At 40.7% G+C, this 14187-nt stretch overlaps 1 protein-coding gene across 1 annotated transcript in view; it reads right to left on the bottom strand.

Moving 5' to 3' along the window:
• Positions 1-6104, bottom strand: part of frem2b (FRAS1 related extracellular matrix 2b) — a 60991-nt gene extending 54887 nt beyond the window's left edge. The window contains exon 1 of the mRNA XM_042414353.1: positions 788-6104. Coding sequence (XP_042270287.1) covers positions 788-5798 — 5011 coding nt within the window. The 5' untranslated portion in view covers positions 5799-6104. The remainder of the gene's footprint in view (positions 1-787) is intronic.
• Between the last annotated feature and the right edge of the window lie 8083 nt (positions 6105-14187).

Genomic DNA, 14187 nt, shown 5'->3' with positions numbered 1-14187 from the left:
ATACTGAACATTAAGAGAAGCTTGATTCTTGGGGCTACATCACTGTGGTCTGTTTGTCATCCCATGTGTTGGTAGACAGGGTTCTTTATATCCCTGGATCTAGAAGAAGTGTGAAGTTTACAGTCCTTGCTATCTTCAATATTTGATGTCAAAACATTTCCCTTCAAAGGGACCATTGCATAAAATACATAGCCACAATTTTCAAATGCCCAGCAAGTAGTGTCTTTATTTACTGTCTGTTTACTCTTGTGAGAACTCTTGAAATATTGAACAGGCCTCTTGGGGAAATCATCTCACAGTGACTCTGTAAATAAAAGCAAGGAATACACTGATGTGCACTGTAACTTCTGTACTCATGTCTCTCAGTGTTCCGCTGTGAGACTACCATGCACTCTCCCTTTAACATCTTTACATGTTCACATTATCTATCATTATGTCTGTAATTCCCTTGTCTTCTGTTGCAAAATATTACTCTGGTAATGTACAAATCACCATTGGTTCTCTCCCAGAGTGAGATACATTAGGTACTGTTTGAAAAATGCACTCCTCTAGTGAGATCTGGTCAGCCTGAGGCACTGGCATACTTCGTCTCTGTAAACAGGCAGTCTCTTGAGTTGAAACAAAAACTTTGATATTTGAAGTCAACATTTTTCTGGCAGCAGAGAAGAGTACATTTAGCAGAGTGGGTAAATGTAAAAGAGTGTGGGTTAAAATACCTATGCAATAGATTACAAGTCTAAGAGAATGTCACAAGATTAAAAAGCTGATTGAAATGCTGCTCTCTTACCCTGTGTGAAGGTGGTGATAGTGGCATTTCCTTTGCCGAGGTTGATCAGGTAGCCATGCTCTGGGGCAACGCTAATCCTAAAGGTCACAGAATCCTGAATGCTGTCTCTGTCCTCTGCTTTAAGAGTCTTACTGGTGATCACAAACCCAAGGTGACCAGTCTCTAGAACCCGCAATGTTGGGGCACCCTTGTTCACCACAATCTGCGGTACTCCATTATCCACTGGGAGGACAATAATCTTCATCATTTGGGGTTTTCGAGTCCCAAATGCTGTATCAGGGAAGACATAAAAGTCTGTGTGAGTGCCATCAGTGACAGTGAAGGAGAAACTGTCCTCAGCACTCTCTGTGCCATCATGCTTGTAGCTGATCATGTTCTCATTCAGGTCCTGCTTTGTGAAGGAGGTGACAGGCCGGGTGTTGTTGAAGAGCAGGCGACCATGAACTGGGACTTGAGTGACTGTGAATTTCAAGAGGCGGTCAACAGTGTCTCTGTCCTCCACTGTTAGCTCAAAAGGCGTGATGAGTTTGTTTTCTCCCTCTGTCACCACCAGGCCGTGTACTGTCACCACAGGCTTTTTATTGTCTACATCAGTGATGGAGATGCGGAAAGTGCGGAACACAGGGTTGTAGCCATCAGTCACTTCAAATTCAAAGCTATCCATTTTCACTTCATCGTCAGAAGTGTGGATGTAGTAGATTTTGTTGCCGGCCAGCTGGAGCTGTGTGAAGGATGAGATGGGCATCCCAGGTGTGTCTGTGCACTCAAGATGTCCTCTCATTGGAGCTCGGGTGATTGTAAAAACCAAGTGTTCATCTGGGCTGTTAAGGTCGCTGGTACTGAGCAGGTCTGTTGTCAGAGAAACCCTGCCACCCTCTTTAAGGGATACCCCTTTACTGATTACATCTGGGAAAACCATGTCAATGCCACCCACTGTGACATAGAAGTATCTGTCAATCAAAGGGTTAATACCATCTGTCACATCAAATTTGATGAGGTCACGAATGCCTTCTTGCCCATTATGAATGTACACAATCAAACCCTGGTCCACTTCGTTCTGTGTGAAGTTCATCCCGACAGTGATATTTTGCAATGTCCCAGAAGGCATTGTTTTCTGCAAATACCCCTGACCAGGCCCATAGCGAATGATGTAAGTTAACGTGCTATCCTCAGAGTCCAGATCAGTAGCTTTTAAAACGTTGCTGTTTATGACTTTCACGTCACCTATCTCAATTTCAAGGCCATCATTGATTGCCATCCTCGGGGTTTCGTCATCCACGGGAATAATCATAACTATTACTGTTTTCTCCACACTGAACTTTCCATCTGTAAGAACAATATCAAAGCTGTCCTCTGTGGTTTCCGAGTCATCATGCTCATACACAATGCTGGAGGCCTCCTTGATCTGATCCAAGGTGAAGTTAGAGACAGGGACAGTACCGGTAGTGAGCTGATTCAGAATAAATCCATGCTTGGGGGGTTTGGTGATAATAAATGTGAGCTGATCAGAGGGGAGATCTGCATCAGCACCATTCAGAATGGGGGTGTCGATAACTATGTTCATGCCCTCCATAACTACAAACTCTCTCATGTAAATCTCAGGCTTTTCATCATTAGAGGGGATTATGGAGATAGGGAAAAAATGCCTTTCAGAGAAATTGATGCCATCAGAGCATCTGAATGTAAACCTGTCCTCCACTGGCTCAACTCCTTTGTGAATGCTTTGAACATAGTAAATGTGATTCTGTCTGATGTCCTTGATGGTGAAAGCACTAATAGCTGTCCCGGACCTGGATTTCTCTGAGCCTGGGGCTGGAGAGATGTTTTCTACATATCCTGAAGTTGGCTGTACAATGATTGTACAAAGGAGGTCATCATTGGGGGTGTCGACATCATCAGCGCTTATATAGAGAATTTGAATGACATTTTTCCCTCCTTCAGCAACAGTGAACTGTGGCCCCACAAAGACCTCTGGAGCTTGGCTGTCCAAGGGAAGAATAGTTACATGCACTCTGACACCTGTGATCTTATTGCCTCCAACAGTCCACTCATCAGACATGTCCGTCAGAGTGAGATTGAAAAAGTCCTCCTTTGTTGTCAAGCCTATCTCCCCGCTAGTATGGGCATAAACCACGAGGCCGTTGATGATATCAGCTTGGGTGAACGTGCCAGATGGGACACCTTTCACGAGGATTTCACCAAATGATGGCGGGTCCTCCACAATGAAGGTCAAACGAAGGTCGTCTGTGTCTTCATCTCTTCCCTGAATGACATTACTTGTAATTTCTGTTGCCCCATTTTCCAGTACATCTATAAAGGAGCCAATTGTGCCAGCCGGGAGACTGATGGTTGGAGTCTCATCATCAATAGGCTTCACACTAATCTTTATAATAATTGGGACAACGTGGACACCATCACTGACATCTATTTGAATTGAATCGACTGTCGATTCATCTCCATTATGGATGTAGGAAATTCTACCATTTCCAATATCCTCTAGGCTGAAAGTGTCTCCTTTTGTCATGTCAGTGAATGTAAACTGCATCTGGCCATGCAGAGGAGGCTGAGTAATAGTAAAGGATATCAGTTTGCTGTCTGTGTCTGTGTCAGAGGTGTCCAGCTCGGAACTTGTGATGACATGTGTGCCACGTTCAAACACAGTAAACCCAGAGTTGGTTATTTGAGGTGGCTTGTTGTCCACAGGCTTTAAAAATATAGTGAAAACCCCATCTACACTATTTCCAGAAACATCTTCCACAGTGTATCTAAACTGCAAAACATGAGTGGTAATTCCAAGCTCGAGATCAGGAGGTTTGTAAGCTATTTTATGATGGTTAATTTGTGCCTGAGTGAAAGTTGTGACTTCAGTGTTTGGCTTTTCAGTTAATACCAGAGCTCCCAATACAACAGGGCTGTTCTCATCTGTGTCCGTCGGTGGCTGGATGATTGTGTATTTGAGATCCCGATCCTCTGAGTCGAGGTCAGTATAACGGAGGAATTTCTTTCGGAAGTGAGTAAGCTGATACTCATGCACAGTTATTTGCAGAGTTGTGCCGGGATACAGTTCAGGTGGGAGGTCGTCAACTGGGAGAATTTTGATGATGAATGAGCTCTCGCCTGATTGGTTTGGTGGGTCATTGTCATCCTGAACTCTAAACACAAATTGATCCATGACCGTGCTGGTGCTGTGGGGCCCAATGTGTTTGTAAAACAGTTTACCATCAGTTATGTCCTGCTGCAGCCATTCAGTCACTACTTTCTCATACATTTCATCCTCCGTATTAAACTTCCAGGTTGACGGGTCCTCTGGGGCCTCGGACTGACGCAGCAGCACCTGCCCAATTGTGGAAAAGGGAGGCTCTATTGTGAATTTTATTGTAGAATCCTCTGAGTCGATGTCTGCTGCGCTAAGCATGAGTGAAGAGATTGGCATCATTTGGTTTTTGAATATAATTAAACCAGTGTTGGCATTGATTATAGGAGGCTCATCATCAGTTGGAACAACAGTGATTGGAAACAGAAACTCCACCTCATTTGCGCCATCTGTCATTCTGAAAATAATATTATCACTGTATGTGTCACTGCCATCATGTTGATAAATGACAACTCCAGCATTGAGGTCAGCAGGGGTGAAAAATTTCCTCCTGGAGCCCAGAACAGTTAAGTCTCCATGCCTCAGTCCATCAATTACAGTTATTTTGACTTTGTCTAAATTATCTTCGTCACTGATTTCCAGATTTTGTGAACTGGACAGAGGTCTGGACTGTCCCTCATACAGTAACTGTCCAGTGTTTTTAGTCACCACAGGAGCCAATGTGTTCATAGGCTTAACAACAATCATGAAAGCAAAAGGGTCTGACACAGCCCCCTCTGTGTCTACAACCTCAAACTCAATCTGGAAAATCCGCTCAGTGTCTGAATCCACAGCAGGGGGTTTGTAGGCGATTTTCAAGTCTTTGAGGTCTCCTTGGTAAAATGAGGTTATTGGTAAATTCCTATCATCTGTGCTCACTATGTAGCCTTCCTCATAGGACAGGGGAGATGTGATGTTGAAAATTAATTCGTCAGGATTAGACTCAACATCCTCTGCAGCCAGCATATCAGTGGTTATAGCTGTCATTACAAACTGGTCCACTTCCATCATCATCATTGCCACAAAGCTTGGTTTAGGAGCTGTGTTTTCCTCTCCATCTTTAATCCTCACCAAAATTTGGAAGAATTCCTGCTTTAGCAAATTACCCTCTTTATCATGTAACTCCACAAGCATTGGAATGTAATCTCTGTTCGGTGACTTCAAAGCAAAAGTGTGCTGATAACGGATGTTCAGTTTAATGAATTCATCACAATCCACCATTGTTCCAAGGCTGCCGTCATCCACAAGTTTTCCATACCTGGGCAGCACGCTGCCACTGGAGAGAGGGGCGATTTTGCATTGTTGTGCGCTTCTGTCATAGGTGAATTCTAAAATTCTTCTATCGATGGGGTTACTTATGCCGAGCACTTTCTCAACGGTGAGAGGCATGTTTTTGGTCAGCACTTCCAACTGTGTGAAAATGACTTCCACCTCCATCATAAAAGGTATTATAATGGTATCCGTTTGGGTGTCATACCTGAGTTGTAATTTCACTCTGTCCCTCGGTGGACTCCTGGAGCCAAAGTGAGAATACTTCACGTCGTTGGGGCCGAATTCACACGGAAACTTTTTCGGAGACAGGTGTCCGGGCCTTTGAGACAAGGGATCATTGTCCAGGACTGTTATGCTGCATCTATCACCAGGCTGAACTTGGATAACCAAATCGTTGATGGGATCAATGAAGACTGATCTCCCGAAAGGCACGCGGATCCCATTATTGGCAACCAATATCGTGTCCTCTGACAGCTCGGACCTCAAGGCGTATGATAATCCATAGCTGTCAAAAACCTGCGCAACTGCATCACCTGTCAGAATCACCGCAAGCAGAATCAAAGCAGCGCCGGTCCCGTGCAGATGCGAGGGAATAATCCAAGCCATTTGTAGTGTACACCCGCAGAGGAGACGCGTTGAACTTTGCGCATAGGCTACACCCTGATAAACTAAATACAGCGGTTAAAGTTGCAAGAATGTAAATCAGAGTTGGATAATATCACGCACCTATTGGCACTAAGGTGCACCATTCTCTCACAGCAGCTGTACACTGATAACCTGAACTTCATACTCCTGCTTTGATGGAGTAAAAGGAGTTACGCCCTCCTCTAAGCCGATTGGTTGATATCTCCGCTGGAATGCGTTTGTCAGGATTTGAATGGACATGGTTTGTGTCATTCATGGGAGACAAAACGATACCGCGTGGGCTCATCAGGTTGGATAAGGTAAGAAAAAAGAGGTGAATATGGTGGTGTTTTGGCATAAGGTATGATTTAAAGCCTGCAGTATAAGCAGAAATTCAATATATATTCGAATGATTTCATTTGAGACGCATAAAGCACACAATCTCTCTATGTGGTTTTAAATATATACATTTATTCTTACATCAGAGGTATTTTCTCTCTTCAGACTGTTATTAATAACGAGGAAAAGCAATCGGAAGTACAACTGTATAAAGCAGTCTTGACTGATAATCTGACAGGAGCAAAGCTTTGTCTCCCTCTCGTGGTTTACGCTGATGGTGATGTTTTGCACATTTTCAACCAGGCATCTTTTTTTCCAAATGAAAATCAGGTCTATCATGAGATTCTTATGTCAACAGGTTCTGCATTGCATGTGCAGCACCACCATACAATGCTGTGTATTGTTTGGCAATGGACTCATAATGGAGTAAAATCACTGTAGCTGCTTTTTAATGTTTGAGGCAATGCATAACCACCAGAGCTGATGGCGAGGAAGCACTGCAGGGATCTGACGGTCATGCAATGCAGGCAGTCCATGTGGCCACAGCACAGCTACTCCTCTCAATAGATTTCACCCTGCAAAATAGCCCATGATCCACTCTTAAATCATGAGTCAAAAGTTCTATTTAGTTGAGTCATGCAGAGACATTGTCGTATTTCCTGCGATGCTGCTCTCTCATCACACAGGTCCTCCAGGTGGCAGACACTTCCCCCAGGAGAGCATTCTCCTCTGAGTCTTAACAAGCCCAGTCATGATCCGGTGTCTCTCTGCACCACTCATCTGTAGAACCAGTGTTGATTAAGAGGACACCCACAGACACTGTGCAGCACAGCAGGGCAGGTCAAAATGACTCAATTATATTAAAAGCTGGCTTGATTTTGGCACGACAAGCACTGTTGCACATCCAGACAAGAATCACAGATCTTTTAGAATAGATAGTGTGTATGGGTGAGTTTGAGTGTGTTGAACATGGAGAGGGAGTCATGCAAAATTTAATATTGTCTACCAAAAACAGGCTTTTATATGGTGTTTTTACTACTTTCACATTCATATAAAATGTCAGTAAATTTGGAAGAAATGATTCTTCTAACACAACTATGGCATTTATTGTACTGTACATTGCTACAGACACAGCTGTTCTGTATGTTTGATCTATTCTAGCCTTTGTAGATATTAGATGTACACACTTATCTGTGCTCCCCTGTTAATGTGTAGCATAGAGCTTTTTATTGCCTGGAAGAATTTGACTTTGACTGTACTGAGTCCTCTTTGATCCCTTTTAGATGATTTTCATTCCATCCACAAACTCCTGGGTGCAACCATTGTGTCTGCACCTACCTATAGTTGCGCATTAATGACACACAAACCATCTCTCAGCTGGCATGTGTTGAAATCAGTACACAGTAGCTGCCATAACAAACTGCGCAGTTGAGATGCAGTGGACACTGTTGACAGGGTCCAATTATAAATATAGCCAAGCAAACTGCAAGGCAAAGCCCCCAGGCCTTGACAGCTCCTAGTTACAAGAGAAAATGAAAAAGTAGATGAATAGAACTTTCTGACAGCAGCAATGGCAGAGAGGGAATTGGATCATATCCAAACCTTCAGTCTTATTTTTGAGACGAAGGGAAGTTTGATGATATCCTGTCATATCATATTTACATCAAATTTATTGTAAATGACCGGTCCTCCTTAGAAGATAGAACTGTCGGTCTATAAAGGAAGTGAAGATCCCAATCGCACTCCTGGTGTTCAGGTGATTTATTGTGGGTACAAAGATACACAAGCTGAGGGGGGGTTAGGCTGAAATATTGCAGTTCACCTCACTTTTAGATACCACTTATAAATGTTTATCAAAATAATGACAGATGACTTTAGGTTGCTCATCCATTTAAATTTTTTTCACTGCTGAAAGCCAAAACATTCAAAGCTGTTTTTTTTCCGGAGCTCATTTAGTTATTCTTTGTGTCTTTCAGCATCCAGAAACTCAGTTTGTTTTGCTTTGTGGTGACTGTGGTGACAGCTGTAGGCTTCTACCAGCAGTCCAAAGATACCGACTGCCTAGAAGAAAACAATAAAAACATATTTACGTTAGATGCATTCATAATCTATCCGCTATCCTGTTTTGCGTGTTGTTTACGGTGGGGCTAACTTTCAATTTGCTCTCATCTTAATGCCCTGCCTTGTCGTCACTGTACACACACCGGCAGGACAAACACTGGAAGGCTTGCATTCCCTGCTGTCAGTGACACCATTGTTATTATAACTGTGTTAACAGAGATATACATCATGTAAGTCGCCTTGAGCTCTGAGAAGTGACATCATCAAGTCAACCTTATACAGGGAAAATGAGGTGCTGCAGGATGGACCATCTGTGTGTTCAGTCTGAGACCAAGTCTGCCACCAAACAAACCCGTACTATCATTATTTTATTTGTACATTTGTACAAGGTCTTTATTAATATTAACATGTTTAAATTAGTGTTGCTGTACATGCTAATACCTTGTTTCTCATTTAATTTATATGTACTCTTTTATGGACTATGGGTGGAAAATACCTTTAATGCGTACTGCCCTGGTTAAATCAAAAAATAATAGTTGAGAAATAGAATAAAAATATAAGTATTAGACATAATTTAGATTCAAGAAATAAATCAAATATATTTTGTGATGTATTGTACAGTATTTGATATAATTTCCAATTAATATACACAAAACCAATCTTGTCTTAATTAGTACAATTACTATCTACTAATACTATCTATTTCTAGCAGTCTCTCTCTTTCCCTAGAAATACTCTTGATAATTGTCCCCTTTGGCATCACCCCAGTGTTTGTCTTGCTGTTGCTAAAGTGATCCCAATCTAGCAATTGCTTGGGCTTATCAGGACTATTTTTGTTGGTGGTTATTCCCTAGAGACAATACAGCCCTGGGCTCACTGATCTCATTAAGGCTATTTTAGTTCATTAGGTCTGTGTCAGTGACAATTCTTTTGATGGTTGAGGCTGGAATGGTGGCAGCAGCTACTCTGAAGTCGTCCCCTATAAAAGTTAATTGTGTAACCTATAGAAACACAATGCCCAGCCAACCGGCAGCCAAATCCATCTTCCCCAGCTTATGTTACTCTTGGGATACTACGGAACAAAAAAGGCAGCAGAACCAGTCAACTTTAATCATATTCTTTATTTGTGCTCTCAAATTCCCCAGGTGTTCATGGATTCATGTATTAAAACTGTAACATATGGCCAAAGCAATCATACTGCTTACCAAACAAAAAAAAAAAGTTAGGTTTATTTACAGCTTGCTTTTAACAAATAGATTCAAAGCAAACTGCTTTGCGGAAAGCAGAGGAGACAAAAATAGATGAAATCCAAAGATAATCTATAAAAGAAGAGAAGAATGGGGACACAAACGTTTGTGTGTGTGTGTGTGTGTGTGTGTGCGCGCGCGTGTGTGCAACTGATGTAATGACATTTAAGCAGAATAATATTCATCACTGGTTAATATAATTCTGCTTTTTAAATCTCAAAAGCTGTTTCCATTACAGAGTATGAAGCTTGTTTAAGAGTGAACCAGAATTTAAAATTCAGAAAGTCAAAAGTTAATTGACTGTTGTAACACAAATAACAAGAACAGCTTTCATAATGTTTGTCCAAAGTGGTACAATAGTTTATACTGTACATGCATTTGTCATAGTTAAGTGATAATCTTGATAAATGTTGATTTTAATATCTTCCCAACACAGTGAAAATACAGCATGAGGCAAGTATTACTTCAAGAGGCTTCAGATCAAATGCATGTAATTAATTTGATAACAGTGAGCTATGGGTAGATTATCTAGGATGGCAGGTTAAAGAATTTGCACAAAACTGAAACCTTAAAACATGGGAGGTATGTGACATCAAGCCAAATCAGGATGATAAAAGGAAAAATACAGTATACTTGAGTTCACAGCTGCTGTCGCTGATCTGTTGTTCAGCTTCTGTTATGCAGACATCTAGCTGTAAAATGTAATTAAATTAGGTCACTTTGCAAAGCCTCTCTGTCTACCTTCAGTCCAACATATTCAAACTAAGGATTGACTCTTTCTTTCACATTTTATCATGCTACTGCCATGTTTCTGTGGCACATTTGATAATCTTTTGTATAATAACAATACATAGTAGGCATGAACTGGCCATGGTATGAAATCTGGAATCTATCATTAACATGTTATTTTAAAATAATTTAAAATGCTGAGTTCATAGAATGTTTTGTTAGTTTTGATGATACTGAAGATGTAGGTGTGTTGTCTAGAACAGATGGTGGTTTCCCATGCGTTTAAAAATAACAAAGAGCAAAAAAAACTATTTAAATTAATGCCAGTAAATGTATTGTTTTCACTTCATCCGGTGCTGCGATCATTCTATGCCAGTACCAGATCAAGGTTTCTGTCTGTGAGAGCAATTAATTACTTGATGTTGTTTCACTTTTGTAAGTACACCATGTTACAGAAAGATTTTAATGAAGCATGAAGTGTAATGCTGTGCCCAAATGCCTTTAACAGCATAAAAGCAATTGTATGTGCAACAAGGCATTGTCAAAACTGCTTTCATTATATTCTAACTAACCTGACTGGTGTGGTGGCAGTTAAGGACACAAATAAAGGCCAACCAGCAGACATTCCACCATTCATCCCTAACTAAAAATTGTGTCTTTGACTACAGACTTTTATATGTTATTAAAACTCAAAATCTTGAGCTTCCTGTGGAGTCGTGGTCGCCCGCAGGCCAAAGGTTACATCATTTAATCGGATTGCTGCGAGATACCCCGCAGGCCTTCCTTCTCCTGTTGAGTTTTAAAGCTGAGAGGCACTTAACATGTATGCCCACCCTGCGTGATGAACTCATTTATACTGTGCAAAAAGAAAGAGAAATGAGAATTTACCTGGTGGGAGTCACTGTGTGATATCTGGAAGTTGTCACATCATCAGCAGAACAATTTGACAATGAGATCTCAGATGTGATTATTAAAAAACAGAAGTGCAAATTTTGTAGCATGTGACCCCTGTGCACATGAGGAAAATTACTTCTTTTTTTAATGGAAGTAGCTGCAATAGTGAACAAAAATGTAGCAGTAAGAACCATTTAATTCTGGTTAATATGAAGGTCAATACTCCCTAAATCATTCAATTAAATGAAAGGATTGTAGTCTTCTATGTTGTGGCTATGCATTTTTGCCATTCCTCTCTGCAATTTGTCCTCCTCAACCCTTTTGGTTTCCACTTTGTGCTGTGCTGGATGCATTATCTTTCTACTCAGTTTGATCTAAAGGTGAGGACCAAGTCAGCAACAATACTATCTAGATGGAACAGAATGCTTTCACTAGATGCTCGTGAAAAAGTTGCACACACTGCACATGTAGGGACAATAATGCCCTCTCTTTGACTGTCTTTCACTCTTATCATTCTCATGTTATTATCAAGATTTATTTCTTATAAAAAGGACCAAGCCCATTTTGTGTGATTTACACTGACATAATGACATTTACTGCCACAGAGTGACAGCGTCTGCGTGGGTGCCTATTGTTCCAATATTCTGGGGAATGTCTCAAATATTTCCAAGTCCCCCTGCCAAGCTTTAATTGACTTAATCTTTCCATTAGCCCCAAGTCACCAAAGTCAGCTGTCATCTGTTAGAGTTAACTGTTGTAACAAGGTGCTTTTCATGCTTCATGATAAATGTGAGTTTTAGCTATGAGACTTAAGGATGATTTTTAACCCCCTAACCCCCACAGCACTCTACACAAAAACTGACATACACAACAAGTACCACACACACATCCCCCTGGCTGAAAGCTCTAATAAGCACCAGCACACAAACTGACAAACTCTTGCTCATTTTTGTCAGGTGATGGGGTGTCGCTGATCTCATTGAGTTTACTAAACACCCCTATAGACAGGCATAAACAGAACCTATAACCTCCACGCCTCATCACCCCTCCACAGGTAGCAAACATAGATAACAGATCCCTGCAGAGTGGAGACAATCCAAACACAAAGAAAGTTATTCAAACTTGTTTTTTTTATGCATAATACCCTATAAATTCTAACAGCTGTGAATATCATGCACCATATACTTCACATTCACTGCCAGGAGATGGCAACATCACATTATACATCAAATGTGTTGTATACACTATAGAGTTCGGCATCATACATTTATTACATTAGAACAAGAACAGTTAATGAAAGTTAGAAGAAGATTAATGGTTCATAAACAATACATAAAAGCAATTACTGTGTAGAATTAGGAATGGAAGCCAATGCTAAACTGAAATCTTCAGTCCACTTTGAATTAGTGTATCACATTTTCAGTTGTATACATGTAGTGAAAACTTATTAATGTCCTGCTTGAAGTGGGAAAAGTAACCATTATCATGGAATAATGTCAGATAAAATTTTCAGGTCTGTTCAGTTTGGTTCAATTTGTCAGTCTAGCTATATTGTAGCTGAGTTGTATCACTACTGAAAGACTGGCAGGCCTAATTAGTTCAAGACCTTATCTAATGACTTTGAATTTCTGCTGCAAGCTTGACTATTGCATCAGTGTTCATTTTTAGAAGCACGGTCGAAACCTGGCCGACACATACTACATCTAATTGACAGAGAGCTGGACTGCAATGTCAAATGAGTTCTTCAACAACATCCACAGCAAAGACTGACGACCTCCTGTGAAGTCAAACCAAACCAGCCATGTATAATGCACGACGGTAAGTTTTGAAAACGCATTGATTTCACCGTTAAATACTTTACATGTATCTCTTCGATGTATGCGAGGTGCTGTATGTTATGACCTCACGTAAATGAATTTAATTCTGCTGAAGAAAGCATTTAGCACAGAACAGCATCAACAAAGCCAGTTAAAACTTGTGGGATTAGATTTGATTTAAATTGTTACACAATCACTATCAGAGAGTTTGCAACCTGATGTTGGATGTTTACTTGCCAAGATGTGGGATTTGAAACTATTATCTTGCTTATTAATGAAAACACTTCTCAGCTAACAGAATGATGATTCATCATAATGTCAGTACTGTTTAATAATACAAGTGATATTTTACATAATATAAACATCCTCCAATTAATATGAAATTGTGGTGCAGCAAACTGCTACTGCTGGAAGCTGGTATACCAGAAGCCTGATCTAAAATCCACCACTGAGATTCCAGATAATTTTTTCCTGTAAGTGTATTGCGGTTTATATTATTTATTATTCCCTGATTAAAGACATAAACCCCAAGTGCTGACACAAGAAAGTGGGAGTCACTGCATACTTAAGGAAAGTGAAAGCAGTAATCAACATGCCAGGAACTGGGTCAGAGGACTCTTTGGCAATAGCAAACATCATTAACAAACATTTGGCCCAGATTTTCTAACCCACACTAAACATCTTGGTAGGACGTTTATATGCTTCTCAAACAGCCTCCCTTTAATTCATGGATCAGGGAGCCTCTTAGGGAATGTATTCCCTAATGGGAAAGAGTCTGTGACTTTTCCAGGTCTCAAATATGGCGCTGCTGCAAGACAGACAGTCTCTCACCAACTCTCTGTTGGCGAGAGACTCATTAAGATTTTGGCAGAGAGGGAGGGCTCTCTCTGCCCTCTAGTGGCAAGTGAGTTCAATAATGTACTGAGTCAAATACAGTGTTATTATTAAAGACTCAATCAGATTTTCTGAGACTGTAAATGTCATGTACAGTAAATTAACTATGGATAAAAAAAATCAGCATTGCCAAAATCTATATGCCTGTTTTACTGCTATATTATTACTGATTTAAACATCATAACACACTGTTAGCTTAGGTTTAGTTGTTGTCTAGAGTAAGTCTGTGTGATAAAACAACTGTCAGTCACTTTGGAGGTGTTAACATGGTCCTGAATTTTCTATTTTGATGAGAATAGCATCTGATTCATGGATTGTGCCTCTAAAATGCTTTTGAGTGTAGACTTACCAAAGGAACCGGCTCTGTGGGTCAGTACCTTTATCAACAGC

The sequence above is a fragment of the Thunnus maccoyii genome, chromosome 6 (genome assembly GCF_910596095.1).
Source record: "Thunnus maccoyii chromosome 6, fThuMac1.1, whole genome shotgun sequence".
Classification (NCBI taxonomy): Eukaryota; Metazoa; Chordata; class Actinopteri; order Scombriformes; family Scombridae; genus Thunnus; species Thunnus maccoyii.
This window is presented reverse-complemented; position numbering and strand designations above follow the sequence as displayed.